The following is a 15881-nucleotide window of genomic DNA, read 5'->3' as shown; positions in this document are numbered from 1 at the left end:
AAGAACTTTTACAGTTTGGGGTTTTGAAACAGAGAAAATGGACAAGCAAAAGAAATGAGAGAAAGGTCAGAGCTTTATGGCAGAGTGGATGGCGACAACTCCACCAACAAGGTTCTCGTACTCTACCTTCTCAAATCCTGCATCCCCTATCATCTTTGCAAACCGCTCCTGCATTCATTTTTATTCAATCTAGGCATTACAAACAGAGGCTTAAAACTTAAAAACGACACTATCTAAACTTCAAACCCATCTTCTTACATGAATCTAACACCAACCATCAACTACGGATTCGATCACTGCATGTTACTAATGTTGTTCAACAAACCCACCAGTGAACTACTACATCATTTTTATCCAAACCATGCAGTAAACAATCTCTATAAACTACTAAGAAATTTTCCAAGAAAGGTAACAAAAAGTTGAACCTGAGGAGGAAACCGACGAACACTCTCAACCAAGTACTGGTAAGAATCCCGGTCACCGGCAATTAGTTCCCCTAAGTTAGGAATTACCTGGAACGAATACAAATCGTATCTGCAACACAAGAAGAAACAAAGTGAGATCATCAAAGAAAAATAAAAGACTTAGGGACTTGCTTACTTCTACTGTTCGACATCATGTCTAGTCATCAAAACTTACAGTTCTTTGAAGACTGGAATGTCTACATGGCTGAGCTCAAGGCACAAGAATCTCCCTCCTCGTTTTAGTACCCTGACACAGTGTGAAGAGTGTTACAAGATCATACATAAAACACTGAGACATGATATTACATCCGAATGAATGCTTTCCCAAGTCACTAAAATCAAGCTGGTGTGTATATATTTGTGTACCTATAAGCCTCTGCGAGAGCCTTTTCGATGTGTGTGACATTCCTTATTCCAAATGCAATAGTGTATCCATCCATTGAATTGTCATCGAAACTCAAGGCCTCTGCATCTCCTTCGACCCATACGAGTGACTTGTTGTCTCTTAAACCTATTCAAGATAGCAGAGGAAGCTTGAAATGTAAGGGATTCAAAGAGGAAAGAGATGTGATGCACAATCAGCACAAACAAACATGTGAGGTGGTATCACCTCTGTCAGCAGCACGTTGTTTCCCAACGTTCAACATGTTGGGATTAATGTCACACACGTAGATCTGAGTTTCTTCGAGTGAAGCCTCGTCAACTTTCCGCAACGCTCTTCGTTTGACACTGTTAACAGCATCAAAGATCCTAAACGCAACATCACCTGCACATTAGAAACAGCCCCTTAGCAATATCTACGACAAGAGTATAGTTAAACAAAAATCAGTTGTACGGACTAACCTGTTCCACCGGCTACATCAAGATGCTTCATCCCTGCGAATGGGCTAAGCTTCCCAACGAGTCTGAGATCAAAAAGACCACCAAAAGTGACAATCTTTATACAAGAGGATATCATAAAACACTTGTGATATAAAAGTATCACCACAAGAGTGTAAACCTTTCCTTCCATAGCCTATGCAAGCCAGCGCTCATGACATCATTCATAATATCATAACTGGAAGCTACATTGGTGAAAACGTTGCCAACCAACTTGCTTTTCTCTTCTTCCTTTACTTGTTGAAACCCTGAAAATCAAAACAGTAAAGGTTAAACTCACACAGAAGAAATCACAATCTGAATACAACTTGAACACACATGATCTTTAGGCATTCAAGAGAATACTAAGCAGACAAATGAAGAGAGTGATACCAAAACTTGTGGCATGAGAATGAAGCGAGGCACGGTAGCTCAAAATCCTGCTCCCAAGCGTCCTCCTGCTTAGTAATCGAAGTGCCATAGCTTGTGTTCTGCACACCGGAAAGAAAACCAAAATCCTAAATTTGACAACGTAACCTTCAAAATTTTAAGCTCGACGACGAAGGGACTCGAGAACTAACGAGGAATCAAGTGTAATAGAAATGGGAATCTAATTCATGAAAAATCCCAAATTTCGTCGACTCGCAGCTCCGAGATCGAGTCAGTGCAGACGTCGTTACAGAACATACCGGTGCCAGAACCAGACCAAAGTTTGACCGAGCGAGTATTTGACTCTCTAATCGCGAACGGAGTACATATTGGGCTTTTGTAAAATAAGTTTAGGCCCATTATGAGTTTTTAAAACTGTTAATTAATATGAGACCCAATTAGTAAAAGATCATTTGTGGTTTTACGCCGCCGCGTAAAACAAATCGCCGCTCAAGGCTACGGTTAAGGTTGAAATTGATCGACGATTGTTTGGATCCGCGATGGGGGAAGAAGAAGGGGAAGACGAAACCGAAGGAGAAAAACTGACCTGCGACGGAGGAGGTCAAGTGAAAGTGACGAACTGGTTTACACGTTAGTGCATTCTTCTAATTTTGTTTTTGGCATGAGAGAGTATGCGTTAATTTAGGGTATATGGAGGGAGGGAAGCACGATTAATCATGCCATTCATAGAAATTGAAAACTTCTCTACTTTTTTTTGTTTTTGCAAGTCAAACGAATTTTAATTTAAGTTTTTTTTTCCTATGTCCTCCTCGAATTTAATATGAAGCTCAATCTAGTAATAAAAAATAAAAAGAAAAAGAGAAAACTAATAATGGGATGAAACATTTGATTTTGTCTCCACCTGAAAAAGCGGGAAGTCTCACCACAAAGTTCGTTTTTACTTTCTCGGATCATCACATTTTCCCTTTTCCTTTTTACTTTCTCCGCAAAATAATTTTTAGAAGCATTGCACCTTGTTCTTGACAAAATTCTGTAAAAAAAAAAAGGTATTATCTTTGTTTTAGTTCATGGTTTGATTTACAGAGACAATTGATTCGTAATCCATGTGACAACAACACTAACAAATTGTTTTGAAGTCCCACCTTCATGCATCAAGTTTATCATCGTCCAGCTTGTTTTTTTTTTTTTGTTTTGCATGTGGGGTTTGATCGCCTCCAAATCAATTTTATTTTTTCTTGCGAATCTGGCTGCATGTCCATTTCTGATATGAATCTACTTGCTTGTATTGAATTTTGCTTTCCATTTCTTGTTGTTTGATAGTGTATATCCTCTGTTGTGGCTTCTTTTTGGGATCATGGTACTTTTATTATGTTTTCGTTGAGTGGATTGATAGAAAAATGTTTGTGGTGGTAGTAAAATACGAATCCCTAGAAGCTTTGTGTCTCAATTACTATGGTGATTCTGGAGAATTCTCCTTTGGTTTCAAGTACATTGTGTAGATTAAGAATAATCTCCTTTTGTGTGTGTTTCTTGTTACATGCATTGATACATCTAGAAGAACTCTGCTGTTTACCTTTCTTCCTCCCAGTTCAAATGTTGTCCCTTCATTGCTCGTTAAATTGTATTTGCAGGTTTGGTTTGTTTTATAAAACTTAAGAAGCTGAGGAGAGTTTAAGCTTTTCAAAAAACTAGAATGACGACGTTTTCGATGAGAGATTTAGATGAGGCTCTCCAAGGATGTGGCCAGAAATCGTAACCTTCTCTCTCACTCTTTTTTTTTTTTTTTTTAATTATATTCCTTGCTGTATTGCTTTTAGATCATCTGCATATTCTTGTTTGTTGCATTTGCAGAGGGGTTGAAATATGGCGCATTGAGAACTTCAAACCTGTCGCTGTTCCAATAGAGTCCCATGGCAAATTTTTCAGTGGAGATTCCTATATCGTCTTAAAGGTTTGTGTTTATATCTCTGGTTGATCATATCATAGTTCTCGATAGTATCTAAAACCTTCTTAATCTAACTATCTCATGCCAGACTACTGCGTCAAGAAGCGGTTCTCTGCATCATGATATTCACTACTGGCTCGGTAAAGGTTCCAGTCAGGTAACAACAGTCTCTTCATATTCTTGCTTATTCTTTAATGAATAAGAATAATGGTGGTCTTTGTGTTGATTAAAACAGGATGAACATGGTTCTGTAGCCGTTATGACAGTCGAACTAGATTCAGCCTTAGGTGGGCGTGCTGTTCAGTACCGAGAAGTACAGGGTCAAGAGACCGAGAAGTTCCTTTCCTACTTCAAACCTTGCATTATACCTCAGGAAGGTGGAGTTGCTTCCGGGTTTAACCATGTCAAGCCTGAGGAGCATCAGACGCGTCTGTATATCTGCAAAGGAAAACATGTCGTCCGTGTCAAAGAGGCAAGTCATTTTACAGTGTCCTGAAATGGTTTTGGTTGGTTTTCTATGTTTCATCTTCGTTTGCCTTCCTTTTCTCATTTACAGGTTACGTTTGCTCGATCGACGCTCAACCACGACGACGTTTTCATTCTTGATACAGAGTCTAAAATTTTTCAGTTCAGTGGTTCCAGTTCGAGTATTCAAGAAAGAGCAAAAGCTCTTGAGGTTGTTCAGTACATTAAAGACACGTACCATGATGGAAAGTGCGAGATCGCAGCTGTGGGTGAGTGAACTTAACTGTCACATAACAAATGGAGGCTAAGGTTGTCACCAACTTGATTGAGTTTTAATGACTTTCTTTCTTGTAGATGATGGGAGGATGATGGCTGATGCTGAAGCTGGAGAGTTTTGGGAATTGTTTGGCGGGTTTGCTCCACTTCCTAAGAAATCAGCAGTGAGTGATGACCAAACCGCTGAATCTGACGGGATCAAACTCTTCAGGTAGAACACCTTTGATCTTGCATTGTAACTAACCAATTACTGGCACAGATGATTATGTTCTGACATGAAACATGTTTGGTCTTTTCTAGTGTGGAGAAGGGACAGACAGAAGCCGTAGAGGCTGAGACTTTGGAGAAAGAGCTTTTAGACACTAACAAATGTTATATTCTCGATTGCGGTCTCGAAGTGTTCGTTTGGAAGGGACGAAATACTTCAATTGATCAAAGAAAGAACGCGAGTGAAGCTGCAGAAGTACATTACTTCACATGCACCAAACCAATAGTCTTGTTTTGATGAGTTTTGTTCACTCACTGTCATATTGTCACTCTTAATTTTTTTCAGGAATTTTTCCGTTCGTCTGAACGTCCAAAATCAAACCTGATCAGTGTGATGGAAGGGTTTGAAACAGTGATGTTCCGATCTAAGTTTGATTCATGGCCGACTACAAGTACAGTTGCTGAGCCCCGGCAAGGCAGAGGAAAAGTTGCAGGTGTAGTAGACTATTAGTTATACTAAAGGTTCAGTTGTGAGATACTTAATCTCTGTTTGTTTCTTCACCAGCTCTTTTGCAAAAGCAAGGAGTTAACGTTGAAGGCCTGGTTAAGACTTCTTCACCTTCTTCTAAAGACGAACCCAAGCCATACATTGATGGCACAGGAAATCTCCAGGTAGTGACTAATTTGTTGCTACGTGCATTGATATTTTTGAGTAATCAAAATACAGTCTTTTGGTTGGTAACTATGAAATTTTGCAGGTGTGGCGAGTCAATAACGAGGAAAAGATCCTTCTCGAAGGAGTGGAGCAATCGAAGTTCTATAGCGGAGATTGTTATATATTGCAGTACTCATATCCTGGAGATGACAGAGAGGAATATCTAGTGGGTACTTGGTTAGGCAAGCAAAGCGTCGAGGTAAATTTCATCACAGACAAACACATATTTATATATATATATAGCTTCTTTCTCTCTATATATATGTTGCTCACTGATGATGATGATGATATATATAGGAAGACAGAGCATCTGCTATTTCCATGGCAAGCAAGATGGTTGAATCCATGAAGTTTCTGCCGGCTCAGGTGCTTCTTCCCGTTGTTTACGTTATAGATTCTAAGGTCAACATACATTTTGGATGTGAGTTTATTAGTGTAATCCGTGCAGGCTCGCATTTACGAGGGAAAAGAACCGATTCAGTTTTTCATTATCATGCAAAGCTTCATCACATTTAAGGTACTCTTCTTGTTAGTTTTGGATTTGATCTTTTATCGCAACATCTGTAAAAAAACCGTTTTCATTGTCTCAGGGGGGTCTAAGTGATGCTTTCAAGAAGTATATAGCAGAGAACGAAGTCCCTGATAATACTTATGATGCAGAAGGTGTTGCGCTGTTTAGGGTTCAAGGTTCTGGACCAGAGGACATGCAAGCCATACAGATAGATGCGGTAAGTGTACTGAAACTCCCAATTAAAAAAAGCCTTTTGGTTCATAAGTTTAGTACAGGTAATGCAATTAGTATCTGGTTCCAACAGGTTTCCACAGGGCTTAATTCTTCGCACTGTTATATATTACATGGTGATTCTACTGTTTTCACTTGGTGTGGCAATCTAACTACCTCGGATGATCAAGAACTTATGGAGAGAATGTTGGATCTGATTAAGGTATTAATGTGTTAGTGAGCTTTTTTTGTACATTTGGGAGCTTACCCCTCAGATCCCTCACTTGCTTGAACCTCTGGTTCTTGGTTTTTCTTCTAAACAGCCAGATGAACACACCAAGGCACAAAAGGAAGGTATAGAATCTGAACAGTTCTGGGAATTATTAGGAGGAAAGTCAGAATATCCGAGCCAAAAGATCAAGAAGGATGGAGAGAGCGATCCTCATCTCTTCTCTTGCACATTCTCAAACGGTAAAACCATTTGCCAGCATATGTTCCCGCTTTGTTTTCTCAATCCAAGAATTGATCTAAATTGTCATTTGCATTTTCTGATGGGTTTTGTTGTTGTGGATGTTACTATCTTACCAGAAACTCTAAAGGTAAACGTATGGTTTTCATTTTTGTAAGCAATGTTTATGTTATGATCTTATTGAGACTCTTCTTTCTTTTTATTCCCATATAGGTTACAGAGATCTTCAACTTCACTCAAGATGATCTGATGACTGAAGATATCTTCATTCTTGATTGTCACACTGAAGTATATGTCTGGGTCGGGCAACAAGTTGACCCGAAGAAGAAACCGCAAGTGTTAGCCATTGGAGAGGTACTTTAAGATTCATTCAACCAGATATAGATTAAACGTTACTCTTCTTATAGGTCCTCTTCCTCAACAGAAATTTCTTGAGCATGATTTCCTCCTAGAGAATCTAGCAAGCGAAACACCGATATACATTGTAACGGAAGGAAACGAACCTCCATTCTTTACTCGGTTCTTCACCTGGGACTCTTCTAAATCTGCAGTAAGTCACTTCTCTATATACACTTTCTCGAAACTCGCTGGCTGGAGTCTAACTCCTCTTCTTTCAGATGCATGGAGACTCTTTCCAGAGAAAACTCGCAATCCTAACAAACAAAGGAAAGCCGCTTCTAAACGTAAAAGCTTTACCTCATTTAGTTACATGTTTGCAGAATCATTCTTTTGGTTTCTGTCTTTAGATGTTGTGTCCGTTTTTCTACTCAGAAACCTAAAAGGAGAGTACCAGTGTACAGCGGCAGGTCCAGCGTTCCAGACAAACCGCAGCCCCGGTCAAGGAGTGTGACCTCTAGTACAGACAGATCACGTGTGAGGGGACGGTCTCCAGCTTTCAACGCACTTGCAGCAAACTTTGGGAACGTAAGCACAAGAAACCTATCAACTCCACCTCCTATGGTTGGCCCAATGGTCCGAAAGCTTTACCCCAAGTCTCATGCACCAGACCTCACAAAGCTCGCACCCAAATCCGCAGCTATTGCTGCCCGCACAGCGATTTTCGAGAAACCCAAGCCTAATCCTCCTCAAGAAACACCAACTAGCCCCGGTTCATCTGAAGGTCTGCTGCAAAATAAAAACTTTACATTTGAACACCCCAAACTGTTGATTTGGTGAGATAACTTGAGTTCTAGAGCTTAACATTCTTTGATCTTTTTTTTTTTGATGTATGAAGCTACAAACGGAGCAGAGACGGCAGAGGATGAATCAATGAGCAACATTAAAGAAGAAGAAGCAGAAGAGGAAAGCAACCTCCCTACATTCCCATACGAACGCCTCACAACCGAATCAGAGGATCCTGTTCCAGATATTGACCTCACTAGAAGGGAGGTTTGATTCTTTTAAACACTTATAACATATTACAAGATTCGTTTATCGGATTTGTGTGTTAATGGAGACAGATTCTGTTTGCAGGCATACCTAACTGCAGCAGAGTTCAAGGAGAAATTCGAGATGACAAAGAGTGAGTTCTATAAACTGCCAAAGTGGAAACAAAACAAGCTCAAAACGGCTGTTCAATTATTCTGAACACACTTCCCTCATGAACTCAAGTCTTCTTCTTCTTCATCATCATCAACTTAACCCCAAAACCCGTAAGTTGGATCCATTTTTCGTCTTGTGTTTACTCTTATTGATAGATTTGATTGATAACTCAAAATCTTCATCATGTTTTGATGCAATGTTTTATCTATTGATAGACCAAGAAATCATGTTTAGTATAGTCTTAATCTTTTCTTTTTTTTTTTTACAACAAAAGGCTAAGAAACTAAGAAGAAGATCTCTTAATGTTTTCTTCCTCTTCTTTTGCAGGGGAGGGCATCATACATATTTCAGTTTTAAGCTGCTTTCAAATAATCAAATATATATATTCTCTATATATTTTTATATATACATAATTCAATTTTTTTCTAAAATGATACTTAGGATTACATTTTTGTATTTGTTTGTTTTATTATCTATCAGACTATCAGTGTGTGTGGCTATGGTCTTTTTTCCCCTGGACTTGACTTTTCTCTGTTGGTTTTTATACTATTATTGAAGAAACAATGTGAATAAAATCTAATCTTTAATCAGGTGGTCAGTAAATCTTCATTAATCCCATGTTTTAAAATTTAATTCTGTCACTTTATGTTATAATAATAACCCAAATAAAACGGAGTATAAAAAAATAAAATGAAAACATCAAAAAAGTTGCAAAAAGTGAGAGGAGTAGTGAAGACGAAGTAGAAGTAGAGTAGAAGCGACGGTGGGTGTACACGGTGATATCGATCTCGTTAATTGATTCTGATAGTTTCGTTCTGTACTATTATCCATGGCGACGGAGCGTCCTTCTTTTGAGCTCGCCAAAGGCATCAATGGCCTCGACAAAATCATCCTACGCGAGTCTCGCAACCGCTCCGCCGAGGTAGTTGCTGCTTCTGCTCCGCGGAGATTGATCTGAGATTTTAGATCTTCGATGTTCTCGTTTGATTGCGATTGTTGATTCTCCTAGCTCGTGTGATTGTGTTATGTATATAGTTTATGCATTTGATTAACCGGATCTGTGCCTTTATATTGCTGATCAATGTGTAAATGTAAGCGTAATCTATGAATCTACAGGATAAGATAAAGAGTATTGAGAAACCATTTGGCGATGATGATAGATTGAGTTTTCTTAGAGAGATGATGTGAAATTAACAAACAGAGTGTTACTCATCTCTGTATCAAAACTTTTCCTTTAATTTTAGTGATCTTGATCGAAATGCAGGTATACTTGTATGGAGGACATGTGACTTCTTGGAAGAATGAGAATGGAGAAGAGTTACTTCACCTCAGTAGCAAGGTATTGCAGATCAATACCATCTTATTTAAGATTGTTTCAAACTACATTAGAGATGCTTAAGGTTATGTCCCTTTTAACTTGACTTTGTGGAGAAAATAAAATGGTGCCTAAAGAATTCGAAGTTGGATGCTAAAAATTTATCGCTATATGCATCTCATGTTCTTTCTCTGTTTGGTTTTAGGAAGTTGATGAAAGATTTGGGGAAAAAATTGTTTAAATATAATTCTGTACATCGATTGTTACTTTAAAGGAAAGGAATCTTCACTTCTTTAGCTTAATTTCCTAAAGAAGTATGTGAATGAATATATATTTTTTTTTATTTTGCAATCTAGTGGTTTGCTCATACCAGAGTAGTTTTTGTTTTGCCTGGTTACGTGTGTGTATGAGCTCAAAGCAATAGAGATCTGATACCATGCTCTATGCATTGTGCAGGCTATATTCAAGCCTCCAAAACCAATCCGTGGAGGGATTCCACTATGCTTTCCACAAGTAAGTGTATATATTTCTTCCTTTGTTAGTTTCATTTTACTATTCAAATATGCTCACGAAATTATGTTTTTTTTTTGCACGTGCAGTTCAGTAACTTTGGCACACTCGAATCACATGGATTCGCTAGAAACAGGATCTGGGAAGTCGATGCTAGCCCACCTCCTTTGCCAACGAATTCTTCTTCTAATGCTTACGTTGACCTGATCCTAAGGCCAAGTGAAGATGATCTGAAGGCATGGCCTCACAAGTAAGGTTCTTCACTACTGAACAGTATCCACGTATTAAGCTAAAAATGTCTACATAGAATGCTGAATACTTTTTCTTCATCAACTCTCACAAAGAAGATCTGAAGAACATTACTAACTATCATCTTGGTATGTATTCAATTTCAGTTTTGAGTTCCGGATGAGAGTAGCCTTGGGGTCTGAAGGAGAACTGACACTGACATCCCGTATCAGGAACACCAACTCTGATGGAAAGCCGTTTACATTCACATTTGCTTATCACACCTATTTCTCTGTCTCGGACATCAGGTAATCTCATTTTGACATTCATGTATTTTCATGCCAACCTGGTGCAATTTTACTTGTCATTTTACCAAAGTTTGGAGCTATCTTGTATTGAACTCCTACATCTATCGCTCCAGGAAGGTCTAGAATAGAGATACTAACATGCATTGGTTTGCTTGTGTTCAGTGAAGTACGGGTTGAAGGGTTGGAGACGCTGGATTATCTAGACAACTTGACGAACAGAGAACGTTTTACGGAACAAGGTGATGCTATAACTTTTGAATCCGAAGTAAGTTTGCAATCCCAATCTCTCCGTTCTTTCTGAGATATCTATTTGTATCATCACTCAAAAAAAAAAAACTTTTACTTGTTCAAGACTGACAAGATCTACCTGAGCACTCCTGCGAAGATCGCTATTTTGGACCACGAGAAGAAGAGGACGTTCGTTGTTCGCAAAGACGGACTTGCTGATGCCGGTAAGACGTAAAACTAGTTTTATATACACTATATCACGAAGCAAAAACTGAGTCATACTCATATTTTCAGTGGTGTGGAATCCATGGGATAAGAGGTCAAAGACGATATCAGACTTGGGAGATGAAGACTATAAGCATATGCTTTGTGTTGAAGCTGCAGCTATCGAAAGGCCGATCACATTGAAACCGGGTGAAGAATGGAAAGGAAGACTCGAGCTCTCTGCGGTTCCTTCCAGTTACTCCAGTGGACAGCTTGACCCCAAGAAAGTCCTCGAGTGATACTCCTCCCTTTCTCGTACAGGTAACTTCAATTTACATTTCTTTACCTTTAGGTATTTTCTGAACACTTTTGCGTGTTTCAAAACTTCAAAGCATACAAATATTTCGTTTATATAAACAGAATACTATTTTTTTCCTCCATTTTACATATTGTGTCATTTCTTGAAATGATTTTGCTAGTACCATAGGGTTGATAAAATTACATTTGGATTGTGCAGTACTATGAAGAAATGAGTGAAGCGTGGTGTGAAGATGTTCATCGGGTTATTATACTATAGAAAGAAACTGAGTTCGAATAAAAAATCTCGATTTGTAGATCGAAGACGAGAGACTTGCACTCGTTAAAGTATTGTGGTTTCATTATATTTAAAGGTACATTTGACCACCAATCGGTGCTTGTGCCTAGTAGCCCTTTGTCAGGTCAAATCCAAAGGTATTTCAAACATCTCACACGAATTGTTAATTTTATGTGTGTGATCTCCATGCTCTTAACTTGTAGAGTAGAACTTAGTTGAAATTGGGCTATTTCGTTTTGAGTTTTGCACTATAAATTAAAAGCAAAGGTGTGTTAGAGAATTTCATATTTTCATTCCAAAATATCGTTATGGTTTAGATAGAATATTAAGCAAGTTTGATAGGGAAAAAAAAGACGGATTTGTAAGGATTTAATGCCAGAGCTTTAGGCAGATTCCAGCAGGTACACCACCAGTTGTTGATGATCTCTTGCTCTGTACACATTCTGAGAATGTATCCACAAGCTGTTGTCCCAGAGAAGACAGATCATCCTTGAAAGTCTCTACAAAAACCTTCACTACTTTAACTTCTCTATGAGTAGCTCTTAAGCTATACCATGTCAAGAACCTTTCCCTGAAACTCTTGTCTATATGCCCTTCTTGCTCCAGACATCTAATGGTCTTCACTATATGACCCAAGTCTTTATCTCCTCCCACTCCATTTTCTGCTACATTGGTCTCAGGTTTCTTGGTTGATGTTCTTGATTTGGATCTTTTATTCCCTCCTTGCTTGCCGTCAAATGTGTCTCTCTTGCAGGGTGTTATTACAAGCAAGTCTCCTCCCTCTATCTCGTTGACTTTCCTTTTTAAGACCCTCTCCTCTTCAATCTCAGATTCTACTTCTCCTGCACTACAGTGTTCAGCGTTGTTATTGTCGCTATTTTCTTTGCAGCAGCTTTTACTGACATTGTTGGATTCATCTTCAGGCAAAGATGGATTACTACAAAGACCACTGCTAGAGTTTGTCAATAGGCGTTGCCTGTTCCCTGCTTCATCTCCATCATCCTTCACACCCGTGATCCGGTTTTGCGAAGAAGAAGACGGCTCCTCGGAGTCTAATCTCACAGTGACTGATCTTGCTTGGATCTCTTCTACTCTCACACTCAATATGTCACCTAACGAGAGCCAAAGTCAACATCTTCTGACTTCAAAACATAAGTAATGAGTGAACAGAGAACTAACCTTGTCCTGAAACAGATCCTGATAATGGTGAGACCATGTTGTCAAGAGCTTCCATTGCCAGAGAACACAGCTTCTGAACTTGTGATCCCGAAGCAAGTCTATTGACAATCTCCCGAGCCATCTTCATATCCCAACTCACTAACGGACCCATATCACCCTCCAGCTTCTGCACCGCCTCATCCATGAGTTCCAACAGATTCTGATACCTCCTTGTACCTCGCAACAGCTTCTGTCCTAGAGAAACACGGTAACAAAGTACATCCACACGCCCAGTCTCTTTCGCAACCTTCACTTGCTTCCTCCAGCATCTGTAAGTCCACACACATCATTATTACATTACCTTCTCCCAACAAATCTATACCAAAAGAATCTTACCCGAGAAGATCACTATCTTTGCCGCAAAACACGCAGTGAAAACTACCATCATTATACCCAATCCCATACCCATCTTCCTTCAAAGCACACTCCAAATGACAAGACAAACCACAACCCTCACAAGCAATCCATAGACTCGGATCTTTATTCTCATCAAAGTTCTGACAAACACAGCAAGAACATCTTCTACAAAAGGTATCTTCACTTCCGAGCGCTGCTCTACAAGCTAAATTCTCGCAGCAGATGATGTAACTAGTAGTCGTCTTCTGTTTCTTCCTCGAGCTTTTACGGTTAGGACACGAGGTTTCACCGAGAGGACGAGAGACGAGATTGAGTAGGTTTTCAATGAGTTTTGGTTTGGCTAGGCCAGTGTACTTTCTCTCTTTACCCATCTCCGCGCATATGATCTTCATTATCTCGTCCCGGCTCCACGAGTTTAAAAGCTCCGAAGCTTCTTCTGGCTGCTTGGACAATGCGTGGATCAGTTCTCTTCTCTCGCTTACACTCAAACCCTTCTTTTTAGGAAACTCGGTGCACACGACACCTGCAAAGGCAAAAGCAAAAGCACAATACTTTAACCCTAGAACAAGTGTGGTAAGAACAAAAGTTTTAAGCTTTGTCAACGAAAACGATAAGTCTCAACAACCCATGAACCAAAAATTTCAACAATGACGACGAACGACGAATCCAATGCGAGAAATAAAGCGTTGATGTTCATATATGAAACAGTTTTGTCAATGAAAACTACGTCGTGTTAGCGACCTAAGAGCATGTTTATTGCAGGTGTCTTAGGGTCTATTAGCTAAATATAAGATACGGACCTGACCTAAGAGACCTGTAGGAAACATGCTCTTAAAAGCTTCACGAAATAGACGCATGAAACTAGAACAGTGAGAAGACAAAAGACGTTCACGTCGACATGAAGAAGAACTCGTACGTTGAAATGAAGAAGGATCCATGTCTTCTTCTGGGCCCACATTACTATCAAAACGCCAGATCTTTGAGAGCTGCAGATCAGTTTTCGGACAAAGAATTAAATAATGTAAAGTTAAGAACCCATCACAACAAAGTTCTATGAAAAAAACAAGGGATCAAAAATGTATTAGTACCCATGATCCGGAAGAACAAAAGAGATCGATAAAGCTCAGATTTTTATTTTTCAAATTATTTTTTTCCAAAATTAAAATATTTAAACAGCCAAAAGGCAAAACCATGAAGCTCTCATTCTCTTAAAGAACATGTATAAAATGAACGTATAGACATAGAATCCAGGAGTACTCGGTCTTCAAGCTCTATAAAAGAGCCATACAAGAATAAAACATTGAGAATTTTAGAATATTAAAAAATAAGTGTATAAAAATAAAATAAAATAAAATAAAATGAGGATTGGTTCTTTGTTCACCGAATGAAAAACTTCCAACAACAACATCGAACAAAGAAAAGCTTATTACCGAAGCAGCTTGCATTTTTCTTCTTCTTTGTGTTCTTCGTTCTTTTTGTTTTCTTCCGTCTTTCTTTCTTTCTAGGTTATCTTGTGTGTGTAGTTTGTGGAAAAGAAAATATATCCCTCTTTTTCTAGATGTTTCTATTACAGAACCCTCTGATGAATCATCTTCTTCTCTGATGAAAGCTTTTTTTCTTTTAAGTTCTTTAAAGTTTGGTTTTATTCTTTAAATATAAAGACAAAAAAAGTTGTAAATATCTGATAACTTCACGTGGTCTCGAAGATATTATACATACACAAATACTTTGAAGTGACTGGCAACCAGTGCTGGGCTTATATATACATAACTTTTTATTAATATATCCCAAGATATTACAGAATATTCCAATAATGATACATGAACCAAAAGAATTGACTACGTGTAGAACAAACTTGAGATCGAAATAACATTGACACTTAATTAGTAAATACTTGGGTTTATGTCATTAGCAGTTTAGCAGCCTATTTGGTTAGCAGTCCCATTGCAAACCATTTGAATTTTATTTTGTTAAAATGTTATATAAGTATTGATTAACTTACATAATTTATTGCCTCAGTTTTTAAAATGTATCCACAACGTCGGTCACTCTACAAATATAGCTTACTATTTAGCTATATATAGTACAAATAATGATAGTAACACTTTAATAGATGTCAAAAGTTAGAAACATATAAATTTGTCCATAAAGGTCGGTCCGAAAACCAAGAAAGGTACTACTTGCCATGAGATGGTGTTATCTTATTAGCATAGTGCATTCGATTTCTTCGACTAGTTCTAGAGCGGATAAAGTTTTGGTAAAAGATAATATAGTAAGAAATATTCGATTAGGTAATTATGCTAGAATACACAAACTAGTGATTTGGAATAGAACGTTTACAGTTAAAATCAATGTTTTAAAACTCAATCCAGACGTACAGTCAAACCGGTATATCCGGTGAACCAATATGTAATCAAATAATTTATTTGATGATGAATGAAAATTGAAATTAAAACAAACTTTAAAATATATATTTGATTATGTACATAAAACTTGATATCATCTTATATTTTTTAATAGTTAATAATATTATGTTTATATATATATTACAATTTATTAATCTATTGATCCACTATCCAACTACGGTCGATCCAGTGATACAAAGTGTAATTTGGTTTCACGTCCGAATTGGGTTTAAAAACATTACAAGGAAGAAAGCGAGAAAATCACATTGAGATATTATTAAGTCAAATATATATACATAAATAATTAACAATATTAAGTATATTGATAAAAGTATAATGTCATTTGTATTCTTATTTCTGAAATGATTTTTTTGTTTATGAGATCTCACTGTAATTTAGGTTAACGTCGTTAATATATTTAATCAAAAGTTATATATAAACAAATAATTTCGAATTTGTAA

At 37.9% G+C, this 15881-nt stretch overlaps 4 protein-coding genes across 7 annotated transcripts; 2 read left to right on the top strand and 2 right to left on the bottom strand.

Moving 5' to 3' along the window:
• Nucleotides 1-6: 6 nt before the first annotated feature.
• LOC106335176 (2-methoxy-6-polyprenyl-1,4-benzoquinol methylase, mitochondrial-like) lies at nucleotides 7-2403 on the bottom strand. 2 transcript variants are annotated; one of them, XM_013773622.1, is made up of 9 exons: nucleotides 2299-2403; nucleotides 1716-1813; nucleotides 1465-1591; nucleotides 1308-1369; nucleotides 1075-1230; nucleotides 831-975; nucleotides 640-711; nucleotides 426-534; nucleotides 7-168 (listed from the first exon to the last, which is right to left on the bottom strand). In XM_013773622.1, the coding sequence occupies exons 2-9, from the start codon at nucleotides 1801-1803 to the stop codon at nucleotides 67-69; spliced, it is 861 nt and encodes a 286-aa protein (XP_013629076.1). In that variant the 5' UTR covers nucleotides 1804-1813; nucleotides 2299-2403; the 3' UTR covers nucleotides 7-66. The 2 variants fall into 2 exon arrangements, with proteins under 2 accessions (XP_013629076.1, XP_013629074.1); XM_013773620.1 differs by lacking the exon at nucleotides 2299-2403 and adding an exon at nucleotides 1904-2041.
• On the top strand, nucleotides 2173-8641 carry LOC106335172 (villin-5-like). 2 transcript variants are annotated; one of them, XM_013773615.1, is made up of 24 exons: nucleotides 2173-2342; nucleotides 3344-3464; nucleotides 3564-3663; nucleotides 3746-3814; nucleotides 3893-4129; nucleotides 4214-4391; nucleotides 4477-4609; nucleotides 4699-4861; nucleotides 4952-5099; nucleotides 5171-5277; nucleotides 5364-5519; nucleotides 5618-5686; nucleotides 5769-5837; nucleotides 5911-6048; nucleotides 6136-6264; nucleotides 6365-6512; nucleotides 6630-6640; nucleotides 6724-6864; nucleotides 6935-7060; nucleotides 7128-7193; nucleotides 7282-7630; nucleotides 7745-7899; nucleotides 7984-8162; nucleotides 8380-8641. In XM_013773615.1, the coding sequence occupies exons 2-23, from the start codon at nucleotides 3406-3408 to the stop codon at nucleotides 8095-8097; spliced, it is 2865 nt and encodes a 954-aa protein (XP_013629069.1). In that variant the 5' UTR covers nucleotides 2173-2342; nucleotides 3344-3405; the 3' UTR covers nucleotides 8098-8162; nucleotides 8380-8641. The 2 variants fall into 2 exon arrangements, with proteins under 2 accessions (XP_013629069.1, XP_013629070.1); XM_013773616.1 differs by lacking the exons at nucleotides 2173-2342; nucleotides 8380-8641 and adding an exon at nucleotides 2531-2758 and having other exon boundaries at nucleotides 3370-3464; nucleotides 7984-8097.
• A 97-nt stretch (nucleotides 8642-8738) lies between these two features.
• LOC106335175 (putative glucose-6-phosphate 1-epimerase) lies at nucleotides 8739-11529 on the top strand. Its single transcript, XM_013773619.1, has 9 exons — nucleotides 8739-8974; nucleotides 9317-9391; nucleotides 9824-9880; nucleotides 9967-10127; nucleotides 10273-10413; nucleotides 10576-10678; nucleotides 10766-10865; nucleotides 10936-11166; nucleotides 11363-11529. Exons 1-8 carry the CDS (start codon nucleotides 8882-8884, stop codon nucleotides 11142-11144), a joined length of 939 nt encoding a protein of 312 aa, XP_013629073.1. The 5' UTR covers nucleotides 8739-8881; the 3' UTR covers nucleotides 11145-11166; nucleotides 11363-11529.
• A 130-nt stretch (nucleotides 11530-11659) lies between these two features.
• LOC106335173 (protein VERNALIZATION INSENSITIVE 3-like) lies at nucleotides 11660-14600 on the bottom strand. 2 transcript variants are annotated; one of them, XM_013773618.1, is made up of 5 exons: nucleotides 14446-14600; nucleotides 13932-14001; nucleotides 12995-13538; nucleotides 12620-12927; nucleotides 11660-12552 (listed from the first exon to the last, which is right to left on the bottom strand). In XM_013773618.1, the coding sequence occupies exons 1-5, from the start codon at nucleotides 14458-14460 to the stop codon at nucleotides 11810-11812; spliced, it is 1680 nt and encodes a 559-aa protein (XP_013629072.1). In that variant the 5' UTR covers nucleotides 14461-14600; the 3' UTR covers nucleotides 11660-11809. The 2 variants fall into 2 exon arrangements, with proteins under 2 accessions (XP_013629072.1, XP_013629071.1); XM_013773617.1 differs by lacking the exon at nucleotides 14446-14600 and adding an exon at nucleotides 14104-14281.
• Nucleotides 14601-15881: the final 1281 nt, after the last annotated feature.

The sequence above is a fragment of the Brassica oleracea genome, chromosome C3 (genome assembly GCF_000695525.1).
Source record: "Brassica oleracea var. oleracea cultivar TO1000 chromosome C3, BOL, whole genome shotgun sequence".
Classification (NCBI taxonomy): Eukaryota; Viridiplantae; Streptophyta; class Magnoliopsida; order Brassicales; family Brassicaceae; genus Brassica; species Brassica oleracea.
This window is presented reverse-complemented; position numbering and strand designations above follow the sequence as displayed.